The sequence below is a fragment of the Chelonoidis abingdonii genome, chromosome 8 (assembly GCF_003597395.2).
Source record: "Chelonoidis abingdonii isolate Lonesome George chromosome 8, CheloAbing_2.0, whole genome shotgun sequence".
In the NCBI taxonomy this organism is placed as follows: Eukaryota; Metazoa; Chordata; order Testudines; family Testudinidae; genus Chelonoidis; species Chelonoidis abingdonii.
The window spans coordinates 94,952,299-94,968,277 of NC_133776.1; the positions used below are offsets into that span (position 1 = coordinate 94,952,299).

Genomic DNA, 15,979 nt, shown 5'->3' on the forward strand with positions numbered 1-15,979 from the left:
GCACCCCAAAGCCAAGGAACTCAGAATAAAGACTGAAGTTCCAACACAACTGAAATCGCCCCTTTGTGGCTGCACTGTGCCACATACTAAAAGTACATCAGAATTTTTGTTTACAGGCTTGCTCATTGACATCCCACTCAAATTCCAGCTGCAGCCATGTGACTGGCCTTTAAACAAAAGAGAGATTCTGTGCGCAGAACAATTATTTAAATATGTTCCTGGGCTGCACACTCAAGTAAACCCAAAAGCTGCAGAAAACACAACACAGAGTCCCTGACAGACAGTATGAATGCACAGACTGCTGTGCAAAGAACAGCAAACTAGCAAGACAGCTTTGGCTTCTTAAAGAGCTGATCTCTGCATTGAGGGATCATAACAGTTATTTTTAATCTTTTTACCATAATTAACAAATTCAACTAAATAGCACAGAATCATGATAGACTTTCATGATCGGTTTTCACTTCTTGTTTTCCGTTTTCATGTTGTGTTTATTTTGACAGTGCCAATACCTAGAACTCATTACACCATCTATCATCAAATACACAGGGCAAGTGTAGAGAAAGAGGCAGTAGTTACCCCCCTCAACTGGTCACAGCACCCTGCAAGAGAAGTATTGACATGCATCCACATTCCAATCCTCTAGGAATAGGTCATATGTAGAGGGGCTGCATGGAGCAGGAAGAGGGGGTCAGAAAGCATATATGTGTTAACATGCAAACCATGCACACTGATTTTTAGGCTACTCCTTGTACTTCTAAACAGTTTCTTTATGAGGGTGGCAAGGGGACAAGATTTTTGCAACGTACTCCTACTGCTGGCTTTTGTTTTGTTTTAAAATTAGAATGAGACCAAACTTCCTTCTCTACCATTGCTACTGATATAAGTACAACCCATTCTACCATTATTCTTATTCTAAATAGTGAACGGAGAGTGGGCTCTTTAGTTTCTTTGGCCTGGCTATGGTATGGATCTGCTTTGATGAGGTCAGCAGCTTTCAATAACAAGTTTCATTGGATGGGCAGTGGTGACTTTTGGACCTACCTTTGAAAATCCTGGGCTTCATCCTGTAGGTTCATATTTTGGGATTGATGAACAATATGTTCTGCATCCTGCCCCCTCCTCTCCCCTCACCATTGAATCAAAACAAAGCTGGGTCCTACTTGTGTTTGGATTCAAAAACCAAATCTGGGCATGTACCAGGAGAAAGTGTGTGGGGAGGTTGGGCGGATTTTTTGGGCAGGAGTTTGTTCCCCACTTCATTTCCTTGAACACTTCTATCCGAAACCTACATGAGATGAGGAGCCTGCTTATCAGATGTGGGTACCTAATTAGAGTACAAACTGACAGGTGCAAAAGTACACCTTGTGTGCATCTGCTCTAAGAAGACTATGGGATCACAGAAGCTGCCTTCCTTTGTGTCATCCTGCATCTTCAGTGTTTTTTCCATGTTGTGGCCATTAGAGATAAAGGATGCTGAGCCCTCTTTTAGACATTTCAAGGGCATACAGCGCAATCTATAAGAACAGGAGCAATCTAGGATCAGGCTAGAGAGAAATGTCATTCTGTGCTTGGTAGCGCTGGACGCTGCTCCGACCCTGCTAAGGAGGCCTGGCTAGATTCATCAGCGGGAGCATCGCGCTCATTCCGAGCGAGTGAAAGCCAAGCGCTGGACCCGAGTCATAGTCCTCCCCCATGGGATCTCCGGGCCCCGCCTGGGAGCGCTGCAGCCCCCGTAGCGAGCGAGCAAAGGGCGGCCGGAGCGCTGCTCACCGCCGGGGACCGGCCGGACAGACGCCTCCTCTGCCCCCTCCGGATGCATCCCCGCCCCACCGATCCGCATCGGCTTCGGCGCCTTGCACAGGGGCCCTTCTCCTGGACTCCAGGACCAGCCCCAATCCGGCCCCTTGGGGGTCCCCGGCGCAGACCCCCCCCCCAACAGCACCTCGCCCCTCCCCCCAGCCTGGATTCACCCTTATAAACCCAGATGCGGAGGAACTCAGAATAAAGACTGAAGTTCCAACACAACTGAAATCGCCCCTTTGTGGCTGCACTGTGCCACATACTAAAAGTACATCAGAATTTTTGTTTACAGGCTTGCTCATTGACATCCCACTCAAATTCCAGCTGCAGCCATGTGACTGGCCTTTAAACAAAANNNCGCCTCAGCCTGGCCATGGCCGGCCGCTCGCTCCTGCTGGCCGCCGCCCTCGTCGCCCTGCTGGGGAGAGGTAAGCGCGAGGCGCCGCTGCGGGGTCCCTTTGTGGGCCGCGCAGGGCTCGGGGCCGCCGCACGAGCCTTCCCCCCTCCCCTCCGGCACAATAGGGGCCGCTAAAGCCGGCCGGGCCCGGCTCGTGACAGGATGAAAAGGGGGGGGCACAAAACCGCCCCCCCAATGCGGGCAGCTGCCGCCCCGCGAGAACAATGCGGGTCCCCGCTCCGGGCTGGCAAGCGGCGTTGGTTACGGATCGCACAATGGAGCCTGCGCTGGAGCGCATCCCCCCCAGGCAGCCTGCGGCAATGCTGCGAGCCGGCGCTTCTCCTCAGCCGCTGGGTCTGGGGCAGAGCCGCTCTACCCGGGGCAGTATGAGTGGGGGCGGCGGGGGATTAGACAAATACACCGCTGTCCTAGGACAGGCCTGCGGCGGGATGTAACAGATACAGGCTGCAGCTCTACCAGCTCTTGACTGATCGAGAGATGAAGGCTAGTTTCTCCTTTTTAACGGATCGAAGCTGGGGGCAGCCCTGCCAAACTCCAATCATGCACTTCTAGCAGTTACTGAGAGGTAACAAATGTAATGAGCCCTACCACCAAAATCACCTCTAGTGGATTATCCCTTCCCTTGCCCCAGCACCCCTTCTTTTGTTTAGAAATCTCTGTTTTAAACCAAAAATGAACCGAGGCAAGTAGCCCTGCATTTAATTTTTTTTTTTTTTAACCTTCCCTTAAACAATACTGCTGCTTTACCACCTTTTAACAGATAGTTTTATTCAACAGCTAGAGATGAAAATTGGATTGGAACAGCTTCTGGGCAGGTACTGAAGTAATCAGCTTAAGGCAACTATGCAGTAATCAACAGGGCTGTACACACTTCCGAGGTATTCATATTTGACAAGTAGAATTATGAAAACAAATCCATGGTTTAAATTTAAGTAAAAATGTTCTCATTGAGAGGTTGTTGTAAATAGAAGTGTGATGCTAAATGTATTAAACTTCATAGGAGCAAATGCCTAAATATGTACCAGAACAAAGAGGATCTGGACAGTAAGAAAATGACAAACTTTTGTGCAGAGGCTAGCATACTGTGTTCTTGGGGATTTAGGAACATCTACAAACATTACCCAGGTTTGAGACAAATGAAAGAAGAAAAAAAAAATTTATTCTTTGCTGTTTCTGCATGTCAGTTGCCTGACCTCAGAGCAGATCTGCCATTGTTCATTGAGGCAGAGGTGGATGGGGACTGGGAAAACAAAACAAAAACTTTTCTTTAAGAGGAATCCAAGTCACAATGTAATTTAATCACCATTTGCAGCTTCTGTTGTCAAATCAAAATAGGACAACATAATTAACATACAAATGAACATGCAAAAAATCAGTTAAAACCACCCATTGTTACTGGATAGTATGCACCTGCCAAACACAGACAGGACTGATAGAATATTCTAACATCACAACTCAGTAAACCAAATTAAAAAGCATTTCTTTTAATAGAGCACAATGCTGCCATGTATCAGTCTGAGGTTTAATCTCCATTTGCCTTAGGTAGTCAGCTGCCTGCTACAGCTGGCTTCAAATCATTTAAAAAGTGAAATGTATTATATGAAGTTGCATCTACTTCACTTCCTTCCCCTCTCCCCAATCTATACTTTTTAAACTGGACAGTATTAATTTAATTTGGCAGACAGCTAACATACTATATATAAAATCAAGGGCAAATGTAGAGAGAAATTAATAGTGGTATGTACCATTTTAAAAAAGGTCTCAGTTCCTTAGAACTTTAGGTTCAAAACCCGGCACAGCTGATTTGGTTCTTGATCTTTCTAAGGTAGATAAATTGTACAACATCCAGTTATTTTTGGAGGAGGGCCGAGATTAAAATTTGAGCTGCTTTCTGTTCTACATTGAATAGGTTTCCTCTGTTGGGCCAGTGTCATTGGGCAAAATTTCCTCTCATAGCACAGCTGTGCAGTTTTCCAGGCATCTGGCTTCAGCCCTCTGTTACAAAGGCAGCTGCTTTTCAATGGTGCTCTGTACATAAAGGATAATATTTTTTCAAAAAGTGCTCAGTGACTTAGGAGCCTAAGATTCATGAAAATTCAATGAATTTATGTACTTTTGAGAATTTTCCTATAGTATGTCAGAGCATTTTGGCATCCTCAAGGATGTGATGCAGGGGCACTATGTACATTACAATTTTGTATTGCTGAAGTGCCTAGGAGCTCTAGTCACTATTCTGTTTACCTTTCTTCTGGGGTTGTCCATTTTGGTTTCGAGCCTTCCTCCTGAGTCCATCACACCTAACAGAGTCATTGAGGAGAACACAAGAGTATAGGAAAACTCAAAATTAAATCAGGCTTGAAAACCAAGTGACTTCACTTCAGCTATTTACCTAGTTCTACAGTAGTCCTTTGTGCTGAGTATTTGTCTTTTGTAGTTCTGTTTTCAGCATTATTAGGTATTTGTCCTGGAAATAATGCCACAGTCTTACAGCTTTCTGTGAATAAGGTGGTGCATTTGTTTATTTACTCTGAGCATATGGATAATTCAAATATCTAACCTTACTCTCACAATCCTTCTTAGCCACGTAAACATCATAAACAAAGTGTCCCTCTTAAAGAGATGCTGACAGGTTAACAGTTTTTAAAAGCTACATATCCTTACCTGTGCTATTAAAAACCATCTTATTATTCAAATGGGAAGAACGCTAATGATTTCCTTGACTTATTTTACCAGTACTTATGTAGTTTGTTTGCGCTCTGTGCTTTTTTCCTGTATGGACAGAGAAATTAGACCAGCCTGTTTCATTTCTTGGCTCTCATGCCCGATCACAATGCTGCAGTAGTTGGATTACAAGTGTGGCGAGAGAATATTTATATCAAAACACCTTTTACTGAAATTTTCATAAATAATGGTGTTGGAACAGAGGTTAACATGTGATTTGGGTTCTAATTCACCCGATAATGTCTTCTTGAATTTCAGTAGTGAACACACAAAAAAGTACGTACAATTATAAGTAGGCTTGGCAGATTCTTCAACTTAAGCATATAATAAAGCTTAACTAATCAATATCAATTTATATTTTCATAGTTGTGGGAAATTATGGGGTGGGAAAAACAATAAAGGGGGCCACCAATTATTTAATGGCAGATGTTGACTCAAAATTAAAGCTCTAACTCAAATTGTCAACATCTCATGTCAAAAATCTATAAAGTAAATATTCTTAAATCAAACTAAGTTCTCGAGCAGCATTTCTTTCTTTGCTTTGTCTGTAAATTTCAATAATCAATGGAAGCATTTTTGGGGTGTGTGTTAAAAGCAACATTTACCAATAAAAATCTGATCTTTTCAAACCCAATTATAAGCCCTGATCATGCACATTTCTCCACACAAAGCCCCACTGACTTCAAACCCCTGCAGAGTTAGTTGCAGGGTCATGGTCATGGTCAGAGTTTTTCCCATATAGTCTCATTCCTTCTGATGCAACACTTAAAAGGCAAGACCTTTGACACCAATAAAGAGCGTCCTTATGCAGCACAGTCTTTTTAGAGATTAGGTCTCTTACCCTTCTTTCTCAAATGTTAGGAATATGCCTTCTAGGAGATGCAAGTCATCTTGATCTATACCCTTCAAGTGTGGAGAAAGCCTTTGTGGGATAAATTACTGAGAATACCTTCCCCAGCCAAAGCCACAACAGACTCAGGATGAGACCCCTTCTCTCCCACTCATGCTTACATTATTTGTATTTCATAAACACTAGAATGTATTGGGGGAAAAAAATCTGTCACGTATTATACAGGAGGTCAGAGTAGGTGATCGCTATGGTCCCTTCTGGTCTTGGAATCTGTGGAGCATTTTTTAAAACAACAAATGATAAAGTCTTTCCTGATAGTTCTCTCTTCATCCACTCATGTATCTTTATCACTTTCCCTTCTTCCTACATCATCTCACTTTCCCTTGGTTTGTCCTCCTGGTCTCTCTTCCAGGCTTGTGGAGCATCAGCTCCACAATGCGATTGCTGTTAGACCTTGCTTTGACAGAGCGTCCTTATAACATTTCTAAATCCATCATTAGAATCCATTCTTAAAAATAACAGCAAGAGAAACTGTTCCACTTCTCCTTGGCCATGTGCACAGTGCAACTTTGTGTGGGGGCAGGAACACAAATTGTTAATGTACTAAATGAAGAAAATAAAACTAAAGCCACAATTCAAAACCATGAGAGTAGGCACTTTATGGAGAAAGGCTGTAGTTCACTTAGGTCTGATACATGCTTGCCATTGGGATGTTTGTCTCTTGTGTTGATAGGGCACTTATTTAGTATCCTAGCACATTGAACATTTTGGCTCATCTCCTAGGATACAACAATGATAAACACTCTATAAATACAGCACCTCAAGCTTCCCTTGGGTCCACAGGAGCATGGAAAAAGTCAGGTCCATGAGTCTCAAGTTGGGCACCCAAAAAATCATTGACCACTTCGTTAAAAAGTAGTAGGTTCTGGGAGGATGGGGTCTGAGCCTCCTCCTTTTCATAAGGAAATGAATCTATTCTGTGTTCCATAGGATGAAAAATGACAAAAATATGTAGCTTTATCATACAGGGCCCATGCTCGGGAGTTATGCAGCAGCTGCAGCTGCCATGGATGATAGCAAGTGATGGCACTAAGGACCTTAGGATTAGGTCCATTTGTTGTAGCTCATGGATCTCAGTATTGGCAACCCCAAGTATTCAAAAATCATGTATGCCGCCACCCCTGGTCAATTATGATTTTTTTAAAATCATAATTAAGTTTTTTTTATTATTTCCCTTCTGAAGTCATATTTTCAAGCTTTTCTCTGCAACCACGAGATGAGACACTTTCGTTAAAAAAATGAATGTGGAGATTCTCTCAATCACATACTCTAGGAGCTAGGGCTTTAAGAAAAGACACCACATATCATGGGACTTTAGCTAAAGTGGCAACACTGTCTACCATTATCTGTAATGTGCATTGCAATTAACAAAAGGAAAATAAACTCAGCTCAAAAGTATATACACATCTTAACCATGGGATAAGAAGTGAAGCAGTATCCATAGTTTCTGCCCAGAGAGAGCCAGATTTGGGTGCCTTTCCTACATGTCTGCAGTTTGTAATTGCAGCTTTGGCTGTGTATTACTCAAAGGACCCACTCCTGCAAACCTGAGTAGGCTGCTTTGTCCCAGCAGGGCTACTTGCATGTACAACAGCTGCAGAGTGAGACTTGTGGCTTTTTCATTTTGTTTTGATTTTCCAGAAATTGTAAGTCTGTATGGGAAACATTATTAATGTCTATTTGAGGGGCATCACATAATAGTGATGGCTTATGTGACATGGACATGTGTTACTGGGAACTGAAGAAAGCTCAAGTTATTTTATGTAGGCCATTTTAAAGCTGTCAGACTAATTCTGTAACTACTCACTTGCTGGATTTGAACAGGTCACCTGGAGGTGAAAGACTCCATCTCTGTGAGTGAGCTGAGTTCCAGCTCGTCCTCATCAGACCACACAGACCCTGAACTAGTGTCCAAACTAACTCCCTTCCTGAGGTTTGGCCTTTTGGTAACTTGCAGCAACATCACATAAACCTCATTCTAAGCTGCCTCCCTGAATTTAGCTGTCCCTAGGATCTCTCTCCAGCACCTAATCCAGCCCAGGCCCCTTTCACTAGTGCTCCTCCATCCTATCTCCTGCACCTGCCTTACTGAGCCATCTGTAAAGCTGTTGCTATTCTCAGTCATCTAACACCTGCTGAAGCTGGGTGCACACCAGGCCTTGCCAGCCTCTTAAAATCCATGGAGTCCACTGATTTTCAGAAGCCAAAAAGAGAACCACCCAGGCTTCAAAAGTGATTTAAGGTGACTTGTTGAAGGTCAACCTGGATCTCAGACATGGCAGCCCATAATGTATCAATATATAACAACTAAAAATGATGTTTAGTTTGTTTTAAATCAGATTGTGCTCTAAGTTCCTTCATGCAAGAAGAATCTGCTCATCTGCTCTGCACTCCAAAATGCTGGGTAAGCTGACTCACCAAAATATCAGCATGAGGCTGAAAATCAAAGATAGACTTTCCTCTCCAGTTTCTTGGTAGGTACGCATGGTACTGCCATGGGAGAAGATCAAGCAGCACTCAACAGGGCAGGATATTCTTGTGATGAGGTGGCTGGGAGATCAGGGTTCTGTTCCTGATTTTGCCATGGCCTTTCCCTGTGCCCAGTCATGGGAATGCTCAAAAGATGCATGCAGTTTTACAAGTTGAGGATGCTTGTGCATAGAGATCTGAGCATGCATGCATTCAAAACTGGCCTTTAAAGTCACTGTGTCTCAGATTACTCTTCTGTAACATTGGGCTAATACTTCTCTGCTGGGTTGTTGGAAGGCTTTAATTGCTTACAGAGTGCCAGGAGTTTTTTTTGTTTGTTTGGTTTTTTAAGTTGAGTGCCATGTAAATGCAGAACGGGGCACAACTGGCAGAGTATCAGGCCAGAAAAGTGCTAGGCAGGGAAATCATATGTTTCTTCTACCCCTCAATAGCTTGTTTAAGGACACTGCAGGCAGTGTAAAAATCAGCTCAGTGGTATTTACTGCCTCACATTGTAAAAATATAAACTCCAAACCACAGGATTACAAATGAAGCAGCATGCCATAGTTGCCATCCCAAGGAAGCTACATTTTAATAGTACTCCCACACATCTGCAGTCTAACTGCAGCCTTGGCTGTGCATTATATAATTTTCAGTCTCTGGTCAGTTACATTGGCCAGTCAGCACACCCAAGATATTCAAGTGTCTGAAAAGCAGCAAATTATATTTCATTCACCTGGGCTAAGCACAAAGTTTGTTCTGGGTTGCTGTATAATAAGGAATCCTCAACATTCACATAGGTAGAGTGAGGCATTCCTCACCCTGACTCTCTCTCCCCTGCTTTAAACAGCGCTAGTACAGATGTATATAAAACAGACCCCTGATTAACACACATGGGCATGTGGACACCCAGCAATTCTGAATCATGAGTGTCTTAGTGAACTGCAAGTTTGTTTTTAAAGGAACCCTGTTAAGCAGGTCAGGCCTATGTTTTGGGTTTTGTAGCAAAATATTTCCCTAGAGCATCAGTCTCAGCCTATGCTGGGCTATATTCCTCACATTCTTCCCTGCTCCAGTACAGAGCTCTTCACCTCTCCTGGGCTACTTCATCGGGAATACCCAGCCTCCTGGCTCAGGACCTTCTCCCTCACTGTGGTTATATTGACAGGTTGAGCCCACTCAGCACTTTTATAATGCTCAAGTGTCCATGATGCTATCACCTGACCATCCTTATTTGTATCCCCTCAGGCTGGCAAGCAGCTAATTAATTATGGCACAGGTGAGGCAGGTCCCATCTCCACTAAAGGTGCCAGTCACTCTGTGATAGTTGCCTATGCCTTACTGGGTGATGTCTCCTAGACCACCTCTCTTCCCAAGTGTGAACATAATATCCTGGTAGCAATTACTATAATTACTACCATAGGAAAGTAATATTAGGGAAGTAATTAGCTAGTTATAACTGTTGCACAGATGGCTCCCATCACCCCAGGCAGCAACTCTTTATGTCTCTTATACAGCATTGGCTTCTCAGGAAGGCAGATGGAAAGGAGCTAGCCTGTTTTCAGATGCTTTTATGGGTGTCCAGGCTCCTCTTTGCCATGGACAGAAGTAGAAGCAGCTGCAAGCAAGGGTGGAGCCAGCACTACATGACCTGCCAGAACTGCACAGATTACCTTCAAGATTCAGAGATTCCAAGACCAGAAGGGACCACTGATCACCTAGTCTGACCCTCCTGTATGATACAGGCCATAGAACTTTCCTAAAATAATTCCTTGAACAGATCTTCTAGAAAAAAACAGGAGTCTTGCTTTAAAAAATGGTCAGTGATGGAGACTCCACCACAATCCTTGATAAATTGTTCTAATGGGTACTCACTGCAGTCTGATACCCACTGTGTTACAACATCCTAACCAAAAAGTGAAATAGACTAGAAGTGCAAAGCAAAACTATCCATTCTACTTTCCTTGTCAAAGCGTGCAACAAGTAAATTTTCACAATGCAGTTTAATCACTAATGACACTAACCAATTACACGGTTAATTTAATGTTAACATTTATTAAAACTGAAAGACTAGTCAAATGTTAGATCTTACTTTTAGATTTTTTTTACCTTGACAATGTCTGATGATAGAGTGAGAGAAACAAAAGCAAATTCTCTCTCTCTTTCAGCAGTCTCATCTGTGGCCAAATGCACACTAGTCAGTGCACTGCAGCAAAATAAATCACAAAATGCTGGAAATAGAAGTGGAAGGACTGAAATTGACAATTTTGAACAGTCATTTCTTTTGCTTCTCTCACTAATATTGACACTAGGAAATGGCATTGAAACTGATTGTGGCAGATATGGTACTAAGGGTGTTGCAACAGGTTTTGCCCCTAAAGCATGTTAACAACAAGCAAGCCACTGATCTCCAACACTGCCTAAAATAAAGTTTTAGCATTGCTAGGTTTAAAGTAGAAATATGTTTCTCCTTAGAAAAATAAAATCCTGAAGGTATGATTTACCAGAAAGAAATTGGTTTGATTATATACTACTTCTGAAGCCACTTTAACAAAATATGTTTGATAAACTAGCTAATAACTTTGTAGGTTCTCTTTTGTCATCCATTTTGTTGACTGGTATAATTCACAAGCCAGTGAAAGAACTTGATTAGAACAAAATTAGAGAAGATGACATGTTTGCTTTTTAATATGCAACATTCAAGACTTCTCTCCAAAAAGAATTTCGAAGTTGGCGAGCCAGACATTTGATCTGCTAGCAGTGACTTAGGTTGTGGGTGAAAGAATGTGTGTATACCGAGTGCTTGTCTGTGCCACTCTTGGAAGCAAATGGTGTGTTGACCAAAAGGTAGCCAAATTCATCTTTGATGTATCTGCATTGAATTCACAGGAGTTAAACCAAGGTCACATTTGATCCAGACATCCTTTCACTGTGCAGGCTACAGCTGCCTATTGGATAAACCTTGTGATAGTGCACTCTTACTTCCAAGAATTTCCATTGCACATCCTGAAGTCTCCTGGGGAAGTGACCATATTGTAAAATGGACAGGCTCTGCCTGGCCTAGAGACAGGGTTGAATGCAGCTATGCAGGTTATTGAGTCTCATCCCACTTCTTTACTTTCAGAGCTGCAGGATCAAATACTGTAGTTCAGTAAATGCAATGTTTTCTGCTTTTGGGAGATTGCTGTTGAGTGATGCAATTCCCTACCTCCTCCACCTTGCTCTGGATGGATTCCTTGGTCTCTAGATCATGGCATGGGGTCTCAGGTTTAGATGACAGGGAACTAGAGGAATCTGCAAGATTTTTGAAAGAAACTCTGAGGATTCAGACAAGGGGAGAAAATTAATGCACTGTTCTCAAACCTCAGCACAAGGTGGGTGTGCAGCTGAGAATAAATTGAGAATAAGCTTAGAGAATTTAAAAAAAAAACCCCAAAAAAACTGCTCAGCATTTTTCAAGCAGAAAAGCATTTCAAAGAACTTATGCTCAAAGAAATCTGCTGAATGGCAAAATGATGCTTTTTCAAAAATGAATCTTAGAAGGTTTTAGGCATTTCTGTCCCGCAAATTGCTAAATGAACAGGGCTTGAACAGATACTCTGATTTGACATCCTTAATTAAAAAGATTCCCCCCCCTTCAGTTATTTTTGATGAAACTTTTTCAGAACTAAAATCTTTTGACACTGTTGCTTTGGAGAGGTGAGGGGAGAGATTTTAAAGAATTGTAAAGAAGTGGGAGATTTCTGCTCCTTTAGAACAGAACAAAACTAACTCAAACAATAAACCTGCGAGTACTGTCTTCAGCAGCTCAGACTACCCCTGTTTCTCTCAATGACCAAAAACTAAAGAAACCCCTCTGTCCTTTTAGTACTTATTGATTTACCCCATATTTCTTTTACAGCATTTTTGTGTTGTCCTAGTATTCTGGAGTTGCTTTCTTACACTCCCTCCACCCGACACTCCTATTTCTTTTTGTCATGGGGCTAGGTGAGCAGAACTGCAATTATTAGTTTTAGAGTATCCTACATATGAACTTGTATCTGTTTAAGAACATACAGTGCAACTTCAACTGTCAAGATGCAACTCCTATATACTTTTTTAGTAAATGAAGTTTTTTTTTAAATTACTTTACATCCTAGGGGGGACATAGCGCTTTCCCAACTTTAATTAATACCCCATTGAGTAGGCTGGTACTATCACCATAGCTATTGTAGCAGTGGGTCAGTTGAGGCACAGAAAAGGTTAAATGACTTGGCCTAAGTCACAGCATGAGTGAGTAGCAGAACCAGTTGACTCTTTGGGGCAGGGACTGCTTAGGTACACAGTATGCCATCTAGCAGAATGGGGCTACTGGGATAGAAATCATAATCAACACTATAGAGCTTCTTTGAGGAATGCCTCTTAGAAGCTATTGGTTCTTACTGTACTAACTGATTTCTGGGAAGAGTAACCCCTTCCTTGAAGCGCTTGGGTTGCTCTGAGATTGGATTTATCAGTTTCCTGTGTTGTGCCAGCTGCTGAAGACCAGATTAGACATGGGTTCTACCTGTTTTGAGATATGATCAGATCTCTGCCCTGTCAGAAGCAACTCCCAAGTAAAGCAGGTCCGACCCTTTTGCAGGAGCAGGGCTTTCATACCTCCCTAGTCCCACATGTTTGCAAGGAAGTCATTGTCAGTAGAAATCTCAACTCAAGCTGCTTCTGAGTGCTTTGGTTAAGTGTCGATCTCCTGAGTGACCAGCCACCTTCTCTTTGTGTTTAGGCATCCCAATTAGCTCTGAATTTACATCTCCTATTCAGAGAATGCAAGGCATTGTGAGGGAAGCTGTGTTTGACCCACTCTCCCCCCTTTGGAACAGAAAACCCTTTCAGGGTCTCATTAGTTACACACAGTGTTTATCACAGAGGTTTGTATAATTTGCATTGCTGAGACGCATTATACAGCTATTGGGCAATTCATGTGAAAATGGCACTCGGTCCTTCACAAAATACTGTGCAGCTTGGAGGCCTGGCAGCCTTGTGGAACATGCATTATGCAAGGCAGGTGACATATGGACCTAAAGGGTTGCATCTGGCTAATTGGAGACATATACAGGTATTCTCCCAAAAGGATTTGGGGGAGGAGGGAAAAGAATAAAAATAAAAATCAAGGATGCAAGGTGATGCCTCTTCTTGCAGGTAGATCATTCATTGGAACAGCCATTATGGGAAACAAATCACCATTGTGCAGTGCCCATCATTGGATGTTTTTAAAAACAGGTTGGACAAATGCCTGTCAGGGATGGTCTAGGTTTACTTGGTCCTGCCATAGCACAGGGGGCTGGACTTTGATTTAATGGGGGCTCCTCCCAGCCCTACATTTCTGTGATTCGTGGCTTGTACAGCTTTGCAGGACTATCCCTTACTTCAAGTAACAGGGTGGTTTTATTCCCTTTTCAGCCCTGACAGCCAAAATCTTCAGGATGGCACGTGGCATGCATAGTACTTTGAAAAAATAATCTGTGTAGCATCACATATAGTAGAGTGATACTGTACTCTGAGCTGGAAAACCAAGCAGGATGCATAAACGCTGATGACATATAGGCAAGAATGCATTTCTGTCCACTGTAAAGCAGACTCAAAAAATGAAAATCTCCCAGAAAAAATTTGCATTTTTGGACAAAGTTTCATCCCAAATTCCAAAATGGAATTTTTTGGCTTCGTGAGGCTCTCTGCCTCTCCATTCCTGAGTTGAGGAAAACAGGGGCAGAGAGCAGAAAATGAAATTCACACGAACTTTCCAGGCTGGCAGGCAGCCAAGAAGCCATCACTTGTGATTTTCCCCACCAGAACATGGGCTTTTTTCAGCAAAACTGAAGTTCTCTCATAAAAAGTTTTGGTTTTGTGAAAAGGGCATTCTTTTGTCAAAATAAACAAAAAAAACTTTTGACTAGCTCTAGTCCCCTGTACCATCTGTCTTATATTATTCCTGCCATAAATAAATTCCATACACCAGTCCAAGGCCTGAATGAGCACAGTGCCTCTGAACCATTGTATGGCATCAGCACATACAAAGCCGCTAAGGCTATGTCTACACTACCCGCCGTATCGGCGGGTTACAATTAATTGCTCGGGGATCGATATATCGCGTCTCATCTAGACGCGATATATCGATCCCCGAGCGCACTTACATCGATTCCGGAACTCCACCAACCCCAACGGAGTTCTGGAATCGACAGGGGGAGCCACGGACATCGATCCCGCGCGGTGAGGACGGGTGAGTAATCCGATCTTAGATATTCGACTTCAGCTACATTATTCACATAGTTGAAGTTGCGTATCTAAGATCGATTTTTTTCCCCGTAGTGTAGACCAGCCCTAAGTGAGAGAGAACTGTGGGATGTAGACTCAGGTAGCATGAAGGAAGGGAGAGAGAGAGAGACACACACACACACACACACACGAGCAGTAAGAATATAGGAAAAAACATACAGTGTTGGAATGTTAAGTCCCATAGGAATTGAAATGATTTAGGTTAGAAAGATTCTTTTACAGCTTGATGGCAGTCTGCCTCCTGGCTGAAATAAAAGCCCCCACCTTCAGAACAAGCCTTTATCTATACTGGATAAAAATCTTTCTGGGGTGGCGTAGGCCTGTGCTAGGCTTCTAGGCTAAGCTCAGGGTATGGCTACACTTTGAAGTGTGAGTGTGATCGGAGCGGCAGCACTGGGAGAGAGCTCTCCCAGCGCTGCATGTAAACCACATCCTTTACAGGTGTAGCGTGCAGCGCTGGGAGCCGCGCTCCCAGTGCTGCTGCCCTGATTACACTGACGCTTTACAGCACTGTATCTTGCAGGGCTCAGGGGGGTGTTTTTTCACACCCCTGAGTGCGAAACTTGCAGCGCTGTAAAGTGTGAGTGAAGCCAAGGTCAGTCTTCCAAAGCATGAGCAGATCTGTCTGACCAAATCACCCAGGCCAAACTAACTTTTTCAAAGTTGGGCCAGCTTTATACTCCCCACTAAATTCCAGCCAATTGGCAGTCACTCCTTCTTATGGGCCACTCCATCACACCCACTGTCAAGAGATACAAACAAAAGGCATGCTATCATTTGGATAATTGTTTTTATTTAGATTGACCAGTATTAGCCAGCCCAAAATTCATGGGAAGGACAGTTCCAAACTTTGTGTTGAGCCTACCTGCGCTTTTAACCATTTATTTGGTCTTAGAAAAATAATGTACTTGGAGATTGGTTTAAACTGTACACTTTTAAAGAGAAGATTTTTTTTGGTAAATCTGAAGTTAATTGAGAGAAGAAGTTGTGTTATTTCACAAGGGGAAAGCACAGAGCAGTGTTCACTTTTATTTGTTTGGGTTTTCTCTTAAAGATTTTGTAAGGTAGATGGCAGTTGGCTTTGTGCCTATTGCCCTCTAGTGGCTGGCTTGGAAAGCGGATAAGGGACCTACTACTAATAGCAACTAGTGGAGTTCCCCTTTAGTTCAAATGGCAGAGGGCTGTGTTCCAGCATTCTACAGCTGCTTGTGTGTGTGTAATTTGTATGCTGGGAATTGTCTCTGTCAGAAGAACACAAATTAGTAATATTGTGCTGACCAAGTTTGTAAAGATGACTACTATAGGAAAGTCAGTGAACATACTGGTAGATAAACAGCGTTCTCTCAAAC

The 15,979-nt window shown here is 42.8% G+C and overlaps 1 protein-coding gene across 1 annotated transcript in view; it reads left to right on the plus strand.

The window, feature by feature from the left end:
* The first annotated feature begins 2,164 nt into the window (after nucleotides 1–2,164).
* Nucleotides 2,165–15,979, plus strand: part of CD99L2 (CD99 molecule like 2) — an 82,376-nt gene continuing 68,561 nt past the window's right edge. Inside the window, exon 1 of the mRNA XM_032769446.2 lies at nucleotides 2,165–2,228. Within this exon, the coding sequence (XP_032625337.1) occupies nucleotides 2,174–2,228 (55 nt within the window). The 5' untranslated portion in view covers nucleotides 2,165–2,173. The remainder of the gene's footprint in view (nucleotides 2,229–15,979) is intronic.